At 36.1% G+C, this 12,621-nt stretch overlaps 1 protein-coding gene across 10 annotated transcripts in view; it reads left to right on the top strand.

Moving 5' to 3' along the window:
* The window catches only part of MPDZ (multiple PDZ domain crumbs cell polarity complex component), a 175,573-nt gene that overhangs the window by 56,415 nt on the left and 106,537 nt on the right, over window positions 1–12,621 (top strand). For all 10 annotated transcript variants that reach the window (XM_069576572.1, XM_069576571.1, XM_069576568.1 and 7 more), the window contains exons 5-10: window positions 261–400; window positions 1,254–1,467; window positions 2,377–2,505; window positions 4,472–4,681; window positions 9,373–9,487; window positions 9,847–9,935. In XM_069576572.1, coding sequence (XP_069432673.1) covers window positions 261–400; window positions 1,254–1,467; window positions 2,377–2,505; window positions 4,472–4,681; window positions 9,373–9,487; window positions 9,847–9,935 — 897 coding nt within the window. The remainder of the gene's footprint in view (window positions 1–260; window positions 401–1,253; window positions 1,468–2,376; window positions 2,506–4,471; window positions 4,682–9,372; window positions 9,488–9,846; window positions 9,936–12,621) is intronic.

The raw sequence follows: 12,621 nt of genomic DNA, 5'->3' as shown, positions 1-12,621 counted from the left end.
TCTTATTACATTTTACTGAACGACAATATAAAGTATATCTTAAATGTATATTATACTATGATATACTTATTTATGAAGACATTTTTAACATTGAAAAAATTAGAATGAAAAAGCTGTAGATTTCGTGTAAGTTTAAGTGCTTCAGGGATTTTTCTAAATGAAGGTTATCTTAGAAAAAAATTAAAAAAAAATTTAAACAGATTAATGCCACTATGCAGTGGTGGCATGTAATTATATTCCTTGCTTCTTTTTCTGGACAGGGTCGCCAGGTAGAAGTTTTTGAGCTCCTCAAACCTCCATGTGGAGGCCTTGGGTTCAGTGTGGTGGGACTGAGAAGTGAAAACCGGGGAGAGCTGGGTATATTTGTGCAGGAGATCCAGGAGGGCAGTGTGGCCCACAGGTGAGACTGTCACTGTGACTTCTCTGTTTCTGATACCACATTCAGAAGGTGCTGCTCACCCTAGAAGAATTTTAAGAAACAAAAATGCCTAAAAACAAAATCAATATAAAATGTTATTAATCAGTTTTTAGAAATCATTAACATTGCTACAATAACAAGAAAGTCCTTTGAAGGCAGAGTAACTTTTAAATATAGTCATGACTTAATCACTTTGTAATAAGGAAATAAACATTTGACTAGGACATTACTCCCATTGTTTTTAAACAGGCTCTTTTTGATTAGATTTAAAAATTATAGAAAAGCATTCAAGTGGTCTGTGATAATATCAGCTGTATTTTATTAACATACCCAAAACAACAAGTAAGAGCTGTATTTTATTAATATGCTCAAAGCAAAAAAGTAAACATATCCTTCTTTGCATTCATTTGTAGAAGATATAGCAGTACTAAAATACAACATATAGGTTGAATGAGTAGCTAAAAGGAAGATGGCTGTTAAATGGGAGTGGTTGACTAGGGTTAGGTCAGCTGGTGCCAAAGCATATATAGTTTTTCCTTCTATTTTTATTGAGATATAATTGACATATAGCGGTATGTAAATTTAAGGTGTATAGCGTCATGATTGGACTAACATCATGGCGTGATTATCACGGTAGGTTTTGTGAACAGCATGTCACATAGAACAAAATTAAAGAAATAGAGATAAAATATTTTAAGAGTACAGTTGCAAGAAAAAAGTTACATAGTGTGGACATTAGAAAATAGAATTAAAAATGACCTGAAAATGCATTCCAAAGAAGCAGTCATTTTCTTGAGATCTATCGGTTATCTTTTATCCCCCTTTTCATTGTTAGAGATGGAAGATTGAAGGAAACTGACCAAATCCTTGCTATTAATGGACAGGCACTGGATCAGACAATTACACATCAGCAGGCCATCAGCATCCTGCAGAAAGCCAAAGATACTGTCCAGCTGGTTATTGCCAGAGGCTCATTGCCTCAGCTTATCAGCCCCATAGTTTCCCGTTCTCCATCTGCAGCGAGCACAATTTCAGCTCATTCTAACCCGGTGAGTACATAAGTTTTTCAAGGGGAACAGAACATATTTTTCTAATTCTTTAAGGTTTTGCACAGGTTTGCAATTCCTATAGGTTCTTTGTATTTCTTGGGTTTTTGCCTTTTTGTTCTTTATTCTCTTCTGAGCATAGAATATATTTTATGCAATTATGATTAAGTTTCTGGCTTCCAGAAAACTTTTATTTTTTTGTGTGTAGCTTTTAAACTTGAATTCATTCCTAAAAAAGGAAAAAGTCCCTTAAAGATTGACTATCTGTAAACAAATAAAATCTTGATTTTACTTTTTAAGTTGTTAGAGTTAGCTATCGGTGACTTTAACAGGTCATTTAATTTGGGGGCATCCCAGGTGGCTCAGACAGTGGAGAATCCCCCTGCAGTACAGGAGACCTAGTTCAATCCCTGGGTCGGGAAGATACACTGGAGAAGGGAATGGCTGCCCACTCCAGTGTTTCTGTCTTGGAAATTCCATGGACAGAGGAGCCTGCCGGGCTGCAATCCATAGGGTCGCAAAGAGTTGGACACGACTGAGTGATTAACACTTTCTCACTTAACTTGAAATCTCATGAAACAAGATTTATGTAGAAGAAATTTTTAACAGCTAACATTTTTTTTTCTCTTTTTCTTTGATCATCTTTTTTTAAACTCTTAAAAGGATCTTGCCAGTCTGTATCTTTACCTGGTTAAATAGAGCCACGATAATGATGTATTGATAATTTCAAGAATGGCTGTATCAACAGTAGTAACAACCTGTTGAAAGAGAAGTGTACTAAATAAAAGGGACCCTGTTAAAACTCATTATTATGTTGCACTCATTTAATACTAATCTCAAAATAATATTCATAGAAATCTCAACTACAATAAAATTTTAGTTTTCAAATTGACATGAGGGCTTTGTTTGCAGATTCACTGGCAGCATGTGGAAACTATTGAATTGGTCAATGATGGTTCTGGTCTGGGCTTTGGCATCGTAGGAGGAAAAGCAACTGGTGTGATTGTGAAGACCATTCTGCCTGGAGGTGTAGCCGATCAGGTAAGCTATTCCAGCAGGTATTTTATGTTTTATACAATAATACAGCTTCTTCTTGTATATTTCCGTCAAAAAGAGGAGGCTTTGGCTTTAGATAAGGTCAGATTCTTTTGTTTTACTGGGCTTCTTTGTAAAATGATTTTCTTTGACTTGGAGTGGAATACATTTCAGAAGAGACCTTGATTTTCATTTAGAGTTACAATGATCTTAAGACTTTCAAATCAGAGAGTAAACCCCAGGTTGTGATTTTGATCACTTTAGAGGTAGATTTTCTTTTTTTATGATTGTAAGTCATTTTTATAAGCCTGTTTATCTATTTTATAGCCACAAGGTATTGTGGAAAAAAGAATATTTCATTACTGAGGGGGAAAAACAAGAGTACAGCCTATTGTTTATTACTTAGAGTAGTTCATTAAGCCATTGCCATTTATGCTATATAAAGTTGTTGGAATATATGTGAGAAAATTATGAAGTTACTAATTGTGATTTATATTTTAATTTGACAAGTTCTGGTGTCTTCTTTGCCTTGATAATAATGTTTTGTGTACGAAGCTATTTGCTTCTGCATGTGAATTTGAACTTACTTAGGAGTCAGGGTCATCAGATATTGTTCATATTGGTAAATAAAAGGCAAATTTATGGGCAGCCTTATCAGTAGAGGTATTGAGAGTAACTCAGTAGCATGTGTGTTTTCTCACTTTTAAATATTAGCCAGTATCAAGCACTCTCCAGTGAAATCTCTCTAACTGACAGACTTGGGATGAATAAGCTTTCTCTTCTGTAAAGAGTTGCACTAATACTGTAGGTCCTTGCACATACCACTTTTAAATTCAAATTTGAATTTATTAAAATTAAATAATATTACCACCTCAGCTCTTCCGTAAGATGAGCTATATTTCAAGTGCTCTAGAACAATAGGCCCCAACCTTTTTGACACCAGGGACCATTTTGTGGAGGACAGTTTTTCCACAGACTGGGGTGATGGGGATGGTTTCAGGATGATTCAAAGGCATTACATTTACTGTGCAGTTTATTTCTAACCTAATCTGCTGCTGATATGATAGGGGGTACCGGTTCACAACCTGGAGTTGGGGATCCCTACTGCAGAGCAGTATGTTGCTTGTAGCTGCCATATTGGACATTGCAGAACATTTTAACCACTGCAGAATGTTCTTGTGGACAATGCTTGTATGGGGGCTTACCAGATCACTGTTCGCTTCCCTGGTCTATCTGAATTTACATCTTACAAAGATTTCATCTGCAAGCGAGTCCTTTAGGGATATTTATCTTTGAAATGGCAGGGCAGAAAGTTGTGATATTAACTCAGAGCTTTTTTTGTGGTTCACACTGTATTTTGAGTAATATATATTTGTGTAGCGAGTTATGCCTCATCTTTCAGTTCAGTTCAGTTGCTCAGTCATGTCTGACTATTTGCGGCCCCATGGACTGCAGCACGCCAGGCCTCCCTGTCCATCACCAACTCCTGGAGTTTACTCAAACTCATGTCCATTGAGTTGGTGATGCCATCCAACCATCTCATCCTCTGTTGTCCCCTTCTCCCACCTTCAGTCTTTCCCAGCATCAGGGTCTTTTCAGATGAGTCAGTTCTTCACATCAGGTGGCCAAAGTATTGGAGTTTCAGCTTTACCTAGTGGCATTTTCTCTCTTTTATTTTCCTCAAAAAACTCACAGAAAGGCTAGTGCTTTCTTGCATCGAGTGTATGGAAATCAAATTGAAAAGCTCATATCAATTATTGATTTAAATAATATTTATGAATTTCTGTTACTTATATCACATTGAATGATGTCAGGATGCTTTGAAAGAGAGTTAACACTACAACACATGTTTAACGTACCAAGAATTCCCAGTATGGCTCTTTTTTGTTATTATTCCCATTCTTTCATTTTGAGTTTCTCTGATGAAGTTAGTAATAATAACAAGCTGACTAACCAGTTCCTCTTTATTCAGCATGGGCGATTATGCAGTGGAGACCACATTCTAAGGATTGGTGATACAGATCTAGCAGGAATGAGCAGTGAGCAGGTAGCCCAAGTCCTCAGACAGTGTGGAAATAGAGTGAAGTTGATGATTGCAAGAGGTGCCATTGAAGAACCAACAGCACCTACCTCTTTGGGCATCACCCTTTCCTCATCCCCAGCTTCTACGCCAGAAATGAGGGTAAGGACATAAAAAGTTAATGGGAGGATCATAGACTAGAGCACTTGGATGACAGTGATGTTTATTTAGAAACTAGATTTATTAATGTTAGTGTATTATTGCTAAAGAATGAAACAAAATTCAGATATAGAATGTTTTAGCACTAATAATAGTTTATTAAATAGGAATACTATCTCACAAATGAAAGATTGATTAATGTTTTGCATTTTTCTCTAAGCAGCACTTTTATGAGGATAAGTGTTTTGAAGAATGAATAAGTTTAAATGAATTATATACTACTAATACCTAAAATGTTTTATTCTATATTTTTTGTATTTAGAAGGTCTTCTGTAAGTTGGGTTATAAGTTCTAATCATTCCCTTTCAACAGCTTGCTTCTTAGTGTCTTTTTGAGGGCAAGGTGGATGAATAAAACTTACTAAAACCTTTCAATATTATTGTTTTAAGGTATGTCATATAACTATTATAAGATTTGTAATGAGAAGTGGCTATTCTTGACCTAGTTATATAAGTTTTTTAGACACAAGTTATGCTTTCAGGGTTGTAACAAAAGCCTCATTCATAGACAGAGCATTCCATCTTTGTTCTTAACTTGATCTGCAAAAAGCTAGAATGTTTCAAAATTATTATAATGTAATGTTATCTCAAAGTCATGCAGTATCATGGATTAAATATCTACAACATGATTTTATCGAGAAATTTCTTGTATATTTAAGAAGAGAATTATACTTACTTTCTATATGTTTTCTAGCAAATTCTATTTCTACATTCCTTTCTTGTAGATCTAAAAGCAGGTGTTTTTTTTTTCTGTTACAGTTTTTTTCTAAATAGTTGCTACAAATTCCTTTTTTATTATTCTAACCTCCTCTCTAAGCCCTTTACAACTTTATTAGAACACTTGAAATTTCCATGATTCTGTTGTTTTTAGGATTGTGTTTGGTTGCTATTTTTTGCAAGGAGAAAAAAGTAAAGAAAGCCTGTTTATGAAAGTATTTAACTGGCATTCTTTTGTGGTAAACAAAACATTTTATTCAGCAATATATAAATGAATGCAATACCGAAAACCACTTGATGTAATTGAAAGCTTAGAAAAATATCTGTTCTGTGCATATCATCATTTCTGAAGCTTGTGCCCCTTTTAAAATCATTCGATAGTCAAATTGCCACCCTCTAAAATAGCACTTGCATAAGTCTTATTAAAAATAGAAAACACATTTGTTACAATTGAAGCAGATTTCATCCTGTCATTTTCTTGTAATTATCTAAACTTTAAGCTTTTGCTAAGTTTGCATAGATAATTATGTGCAACGAAAAAATAAATCAAACTTTACTATAAAATTATATCTCATTTAGGTGACTATCAGTGAGGTATAGAGTATGCTTAAAGAAAATCAGAAAGCATTACCAGCTAGCCCCATTTTGCCCGTCTATTCAAACCATAGCCTTCTTTCTTTTGTGATCTTCCTAGGGTACTTTCTGGAATCTGCTGACACCACACTAGTATATAATACCAGCAACTTGTTGATGACTTACTGCACTAGTCCATTCATGTTTTATTCAGGGAGCCTTGCCCTTTAGTCCAGTATATAATAACAAGTCTGCACATTAGAGACGCTGCCTTCAAATATCATTCCGGGTGAAGGAAATCAGCATGGAAAGGCATGCTTTCCTTCTAAAGGGCTTTTCATGTTGAAGTTTGAATTTATAAAGCAAATACAAGGACAATTTTTATTAATATTTGGTACCTTTCATGGGCTTTCAAAATAACCATCAGTCTATTAATATTTTATCTGGAGGACAGGTTCACCTTCATGATGTTAGAATCAGCTTCCAAGTTAAGACAGAAATAATGGCATGTCTTGAGCAGGCAGCGTGGCCCTTACATTCTAAGAGGGTTTGCATATTGTGCATCTTTTAAGAGCAGGGGCTCTGCAACCAGTGCCTCTGCATTTGAATTCTTCCACTATTAGATGGTTCACTGTGAGTCCTTGGAAAAGTTTATGTTTCTCGGTTTCCCCAGATAAAAACTGACAGTAATTGTACTTGCTTCATAGGCTTCTTCTAAGGAGTAAATTAATTGAGACATATCAAATGTCTATTATATAGAAACTGCTCAGTTAATCGGAGAAGGCAATGGCAACCCACTCCAGTACTCTTGCCTGGAAAATCCCATGGATGGAGGAGCCTGGTGGGCTGCAGTCCATGGGGTTGCTAATAGTTGGACACGACTGAGCGACTTCACTTTCGCTTTTCACCTTTCATGCATTGGAGAAGGAAATGGCAACCTACTCCAGTACTCTTGCCTGGAGAATCTCAGGGATGGGGGAGCCTGGCGGGCTGCCGTCTATGGGGTCGCACAGAGTCAGACACGACTGAAGCGACTTAGCAGCAGCAGCAGCAGCAGCTCAGTGAATGTTAGCTGGACTTTTTCTTATTCTTGATAGACAGCTAAGCAAAGTGATGCTTAGAAAAAGTCAATGAAAAGCTAGATTTGAGCTTGTAATATGGATTCAAACCCTGACTTATTTCAACTCTATTATATCCTCTTAACTTCTTCAAAGAAGAAGAGATAAGAAAGCCTTCTTCAGTGATCAATGCAAAGAAATAGAGGAAAACAACAGAATGGGAAAGACTAGAGATCTCTTCAAGAAAATTAGAGACACCAAGGGAACATTTCATGCAAAGATGGGCTCGATAAAGGACAGAAATGGTATGGACCTAACAGAAGCAGAAGATATTAAGAAGAGGTGGCAAGAATACACAGAAGAACCATACAAAAAAGATCTTCACGACCTGGATAATCACGATGGTATGATCACTCACCTAAAGCCAGACATCCTGGAATGTGAAGTCAAGTGGGCCCTAGAAAGCATCACTACGAACAAAGCTAGTGGAGGTGATGGCATTCCAGTTGAGCTGTTTCAAATCCTGAAAGATGGTGCTGTGAAAGTGCTGCACTCAATATGCCAGCAAATTTGGAAAACTCAGCAGTGGCCACAGGACTGGAAAAGGTCAGTTTTCATTCCAGTCCCAAAGAAAGGCAATGCCAAAGAATGCTCAAACTACTGCACAGTTGCACTCATCTCACATGCTAATAAAGTAATGCTCAAAATTCTCCAAGCCAGGCTTCAGCGATACGTGAACCATGAACTTCCTGATGTTCAAGCTAGTTTTAGAAAATGCAGAGGAACCAGAGATCAAATTGCCAACATCCGCTGGATCATGTAAAAAGCAAGAGAGTTCCAGAAAAACATCTATTTCTGCTTTATTGACTATGCCAAAGCGTTTGACAGCGTGGATCAGAATAAACTGTGGAAAATTCTGAAAGAGATGGGAATACCAGACCACCTGACCTGCCTTTTGAGAAATCTGTATGCAGGTCAGGAGGCAACAATTAGAACTGGACATGGAACAACAGACTGGTTCCAAATAGGAAAAGGAGTACGTCAAGGCTGTATATTGTCACCCTGCTTATTTAACTTCTGTGCAGAGTACCTCATGAGAAACGCTGGACTGGAAGAAACACAAGCTGGAATCAAGATTGCTGGGAGAAATATCAATAACCTCAGATATGCAGATGACACCACCCTTATGGCAGAAAGTGAAGAGGAACTCAAAAGCCTCTTGATGAAAGTGAAAGAGGAGAGTGAAAAAGTTGGCTTAAAGCTCAACATTCAGAAAACAAAGATCATGGTATCCAGTCCCATCACTTCATGGGAAATAGATGGGGAAACAGTGGAAACAGTGGCAGACTTTATTTTTTTGGGCTCCAAAATCACTGCAGATGGCGACTGCAGCCATGACATTAAAGAACGCTTACTCCTTGGAAGAAAAGTGATGACCAACCTAGATAGCATATTCAAAAGCAGAGACGTTACTTTGCCAACTAAGGTCCATCTAGTCAAGGCTATGGTTTTTCCAGTGGTCATGTATGGATGTGAGAGTTGGACTGTGAAGAAAGCTGAATGCCGAAGAATTGATGCTTTTGAACTGTGGTGTTGGAGAAGACTCTTGAGAGTCCCTTGGACTGCAGAGAGATCCAACCAGTCCATTCTGAAGGAGATCAGCCCTGGGATTTCTTTGGAAGGAATGATGCTAAAGCTGAAGCTCCAGTACTTTGGCCACCTCATGTGAAGAGTTGACTCATTGGAAAAAACTCTGATGCTGGGAGGGATTGGGGGCAGGAGGAGAAGGGGACGACTGAGGATGAGATGGCTGGATGGCATCACTTACTCGATGGACATGAGTCTGAGTGAACTCTGGGAGATGGTGATGGACAGGGAGGCCTGGCATGCTGCGATTCATGGGGTCACAAATAGTTGGACACGACTGAGCGACTGAACTGAACTGAACTGAACTTCTTCAAAAAGGAAGGAGAGCCACTCCTGAAAATAGAATCTGTTAATAAAAAACTTATTTTTTATGATTTTCACAAAAAACCAATAATGTATTTCTCTGAAGAGGGTGTTTAGCTTTACTCCTGTCATTGCTTTTGAGTAAAAATGTGATGCTGAGGCCAAGTTGTCAAGTTTGAAGGAGTAATCCCTAACTATAATTCTTTAGCAGAGTTCTCTAGAACTAATTACAGCATACCTTTTCTAAATGAAGAGTGTGGCTTGAAAAAGCTTGTTTTGTTTGTCTGTGTGTTTATTTATATGTATTTTTTTTTTGTTTTTACAAATTGTATTTCAGGTTGATGCTTCAACTCAGAAAAGTGAAGAAAGTGAGACATTTGATGTAGAACTCACTAAAAATGTCCAAGGATTAGGAATTACTATTGCTGGATACATTGGAGATAAAAAATTAGGTAGTTTTTAAACATTAATATTCTATTTCTTTTATCTTGGCAGTTGCCTCTGATGTCTTTGTCTTATGAAATACTGAATCAATATAATACATTTTCATGTGTCTGATGATATATTTTCATGATAAACTGATGGAAGTCTTTCTTTGGAGTAGTGCAGGTTACTGTGATATTTTATTTCACATAAACAAAACCATTGTCTTTTTCTGTAGCCAAGGTTTGTACTAGTGATTTTGTTTGTATGTTTTTTTGATTTACATCTACTCAGAATTAGGACTTTATTTTTAGGAAAATGGAGGATGGGTATTCTTTGAGTGTACTTCGTAAATAGTAAAAGAAAACAAACTTGTTTCTAATCTTAGAACCTTCTGGGATCTTTGTTAAGAGCATTACAAAGAGCAGTGCTGTGGAACATGATGGAAGAATCCAAATTGGAGACCAAATTATAGCAGTAAGTAACACATTTAATGACAGCTTTGTTAATTTTCATGGTTGAGAGATGCATTCTCCTGGTTTATACCATTTTGAGAGCTACAGGTAGCTCTGTACTAATTTAACCTTACTTTTGTGGTTTTGGGTGTCAGTATTACTCATTATATTATTAGGAAGTCAGAGCATTGGATAGAAGGTTTATTGATGTCATTTCTGAAAGTGGGACTGTTTCTTGAATAGCTTCTGATAGATCTGATTTCAGCTTTTAATGAGTTTGATACATTAATAATCTTTTTTTGTATTTTAGCTACAGATACTCTGAAGATAAAGACCATACATTATAACTTTTAGTGTATTTGAATCTGAATTTGAGTTGTGTGCATTTTTTAATATCAGAGAGTGACACTACATTTGTTGGCCCCATGACCAAGGCTTCTTTAGCTATAACAGTATAAAGAAATAGAGCCAGACCCTCTTAGTTAGATCAATGCAGCATTGTTTTCCTAGTAACATTAGTATGTTTGGCCATATAGCTATTCAAGGTAGTGTAAAAAGAATCCAACTTTCAGTTCTGTGTTTAGTTGTAAACTGACCTACCCTAACTACTTTTCAGAACATGAATCCAAGAAACCCTGCATCAAGGGCTTTCTGGTTTAATAAGTTTAGAAAAAGCTTCCTGGGTTACAGTTTCTTAGGAATTCACAGTACCCATTGAAAAATAAAACAGCTGAGAAGTTTTCCAGTAAAGAATCTTGTTTAACTCTTTTGTTTCAGAGGTTCCTAAACTGTTGTAATAATGGGTTCTTTCTTCCCCCAAACATATATTAATATTCTCTGTAGTAGATTTGGGGAATGCTGATTTATCTTAATGTGCATTTGTTTATGCTTTAATGAAGTCTTGATTTTCGCCTTGAGATCTTGATAATAGTAAGAAAATAGAATGTTAAGATAGAGGAGTCGTGTTCACTGCAGCATTATTCGCAAGAGCTAAGATGAGTAAGTGACCCAGAGTTCCATCTGCAGATAAATGGATAAAAATGTGCTATATACATACAGTAGAATATTATTTAGTCTTACAAAGAAGAAATTTCTATTACATCCTACAACATGGATAAACCTCAAGAGCATTATGCTGAGTGAAATAAGCCAGGCCCCAAAAGACTGTGTGCTTCCACTTAAATGCAGTATCAGAAGTAGTCATGCTTATGGGAACAGAAAGTAGAACAGTTATTGTGAGGGTTGGGGTAGAGGAGGAGATGGGGAGCTATTGTTCAATCGGTTTAAAGTTGCAGTTTGCAAGATGAAAATGTTCCAGAAACGTATGACAACCTGAATATACTTAGCTCTACTGAACTATACACATAAAGATGGGTAGGATGGTAAATTTTATGTTTTTGTGTTTCCTTTCACAACTAAACTAAAAGATAGTGATGTCCTTTATTTGTATGTGCCCTTTGCTTCTACATTGCAATTCCCTGACTTTGCTTCATCTTAGTTCTATAAAACTGCTAACTATACCTGTTCACCTCTTGAAATCTGCTCTAAAGATCAAGTTGTGCATGTCATGTAAGCTGACCATACTCTGTAAAAGAGCTTTCCTGTTGTATCTCTGTTTTAACATACAGTGAAAGTTAGCTACTTTTTTTTTTTTAATTTTGGAGGAAAAAGAGGAGAGAGTGAATATAATATATACATAATTTAAATCTATATCTGATAAAGAATTAAAAATTGAATACATAGCTGATTGGCCCCCCAGGCTATATATTTTAATCCAATAGAATGCTTTCTTTAAAATCAGCATTCTTGAGCTAAAACTCAGGAGAACATACAATTTACTCATTTAAAAGTATATGATTAAGAAACTTTTAGTTTATAGTTGTGTTTATAGTTGTGTCTTCATGATCACAATCAATTTTTGAACAGTTTCATTACCTTTGAAAGAAATCCTGTCCCGTTAGCAGTTACTCCCTAGTTCTTAGATCCTCCTTGCCCTGAACAACTACTAACCTACTTTCTGTCTTTTTAGCTTATTCTGGACACTTCATGTAAATAGAATCATTCAATAAGTGGTGCTTTGTGATTTGCTTCTTTTGCTTAGTATAATGTTTTCACGTAGGTTTGAACAAGGTCCATCCACGTGTAGCATCATCAATTCTGAGTTTATTTTTTTTGTTGACTAATATTCTATTGTATTAACACACCATATTTTATTTATCCATTCATCAGTTGATGGACATTTGAGTTGTTTCTACTTTTTGGCTATTATGGACAGTGCCACTATAAACATTCATGTAATCGATTTTGTGTGGATATATGTTTTCATTTCTCCTGAGTGCATATTTGGGAGTATAATTGCTGGATCATATACCTCTGTATTTAACCATTTAGTGAGAAGCAGGATTCCTTTACGTACAATGTTGAGATAAAGAAACTTCCCTGGTATGATTTTTAAGAAAACCAAATGAATTATTTATTTGAAATACATAGTATACTTGGTACATAAGTATGGTTTAATTAATTAAGCAGATATTTATTGAGGGTCTGAAATGATTACGCATGTATGTCTCACAAAAGCGTCTCTTCAAATTTGTAATTATTTGCATTGATTTATAACAGGAATCTCATATAATTTGGCTTGAGCAAGATCAGTGCTAAAGGAGATTGTTGACTCAAAAGTGGAAGCACCTTTTTTCTGAAGTATTTTC

The sequence above is a fragment of the Ovis canadensis genome, chromosome 2 (assembly GCF_042477335.2).
Source record: "Ovis canadensis isolate MfBH-ARS-UI-01 breed Bighorn chromosome 2, ARS-UI_OviCan_v2, whole genome shotgun sequence".
Classification (NCBI taxonomy): Eukaryota; Metazoa; Chordata; class Mammalia; order Artiodactyla; family Bovidae; genus Ovis; species Ovis canadensis.
This window is presented reverse-complemented; position numbering and strand designations above follow the sequence as displayed.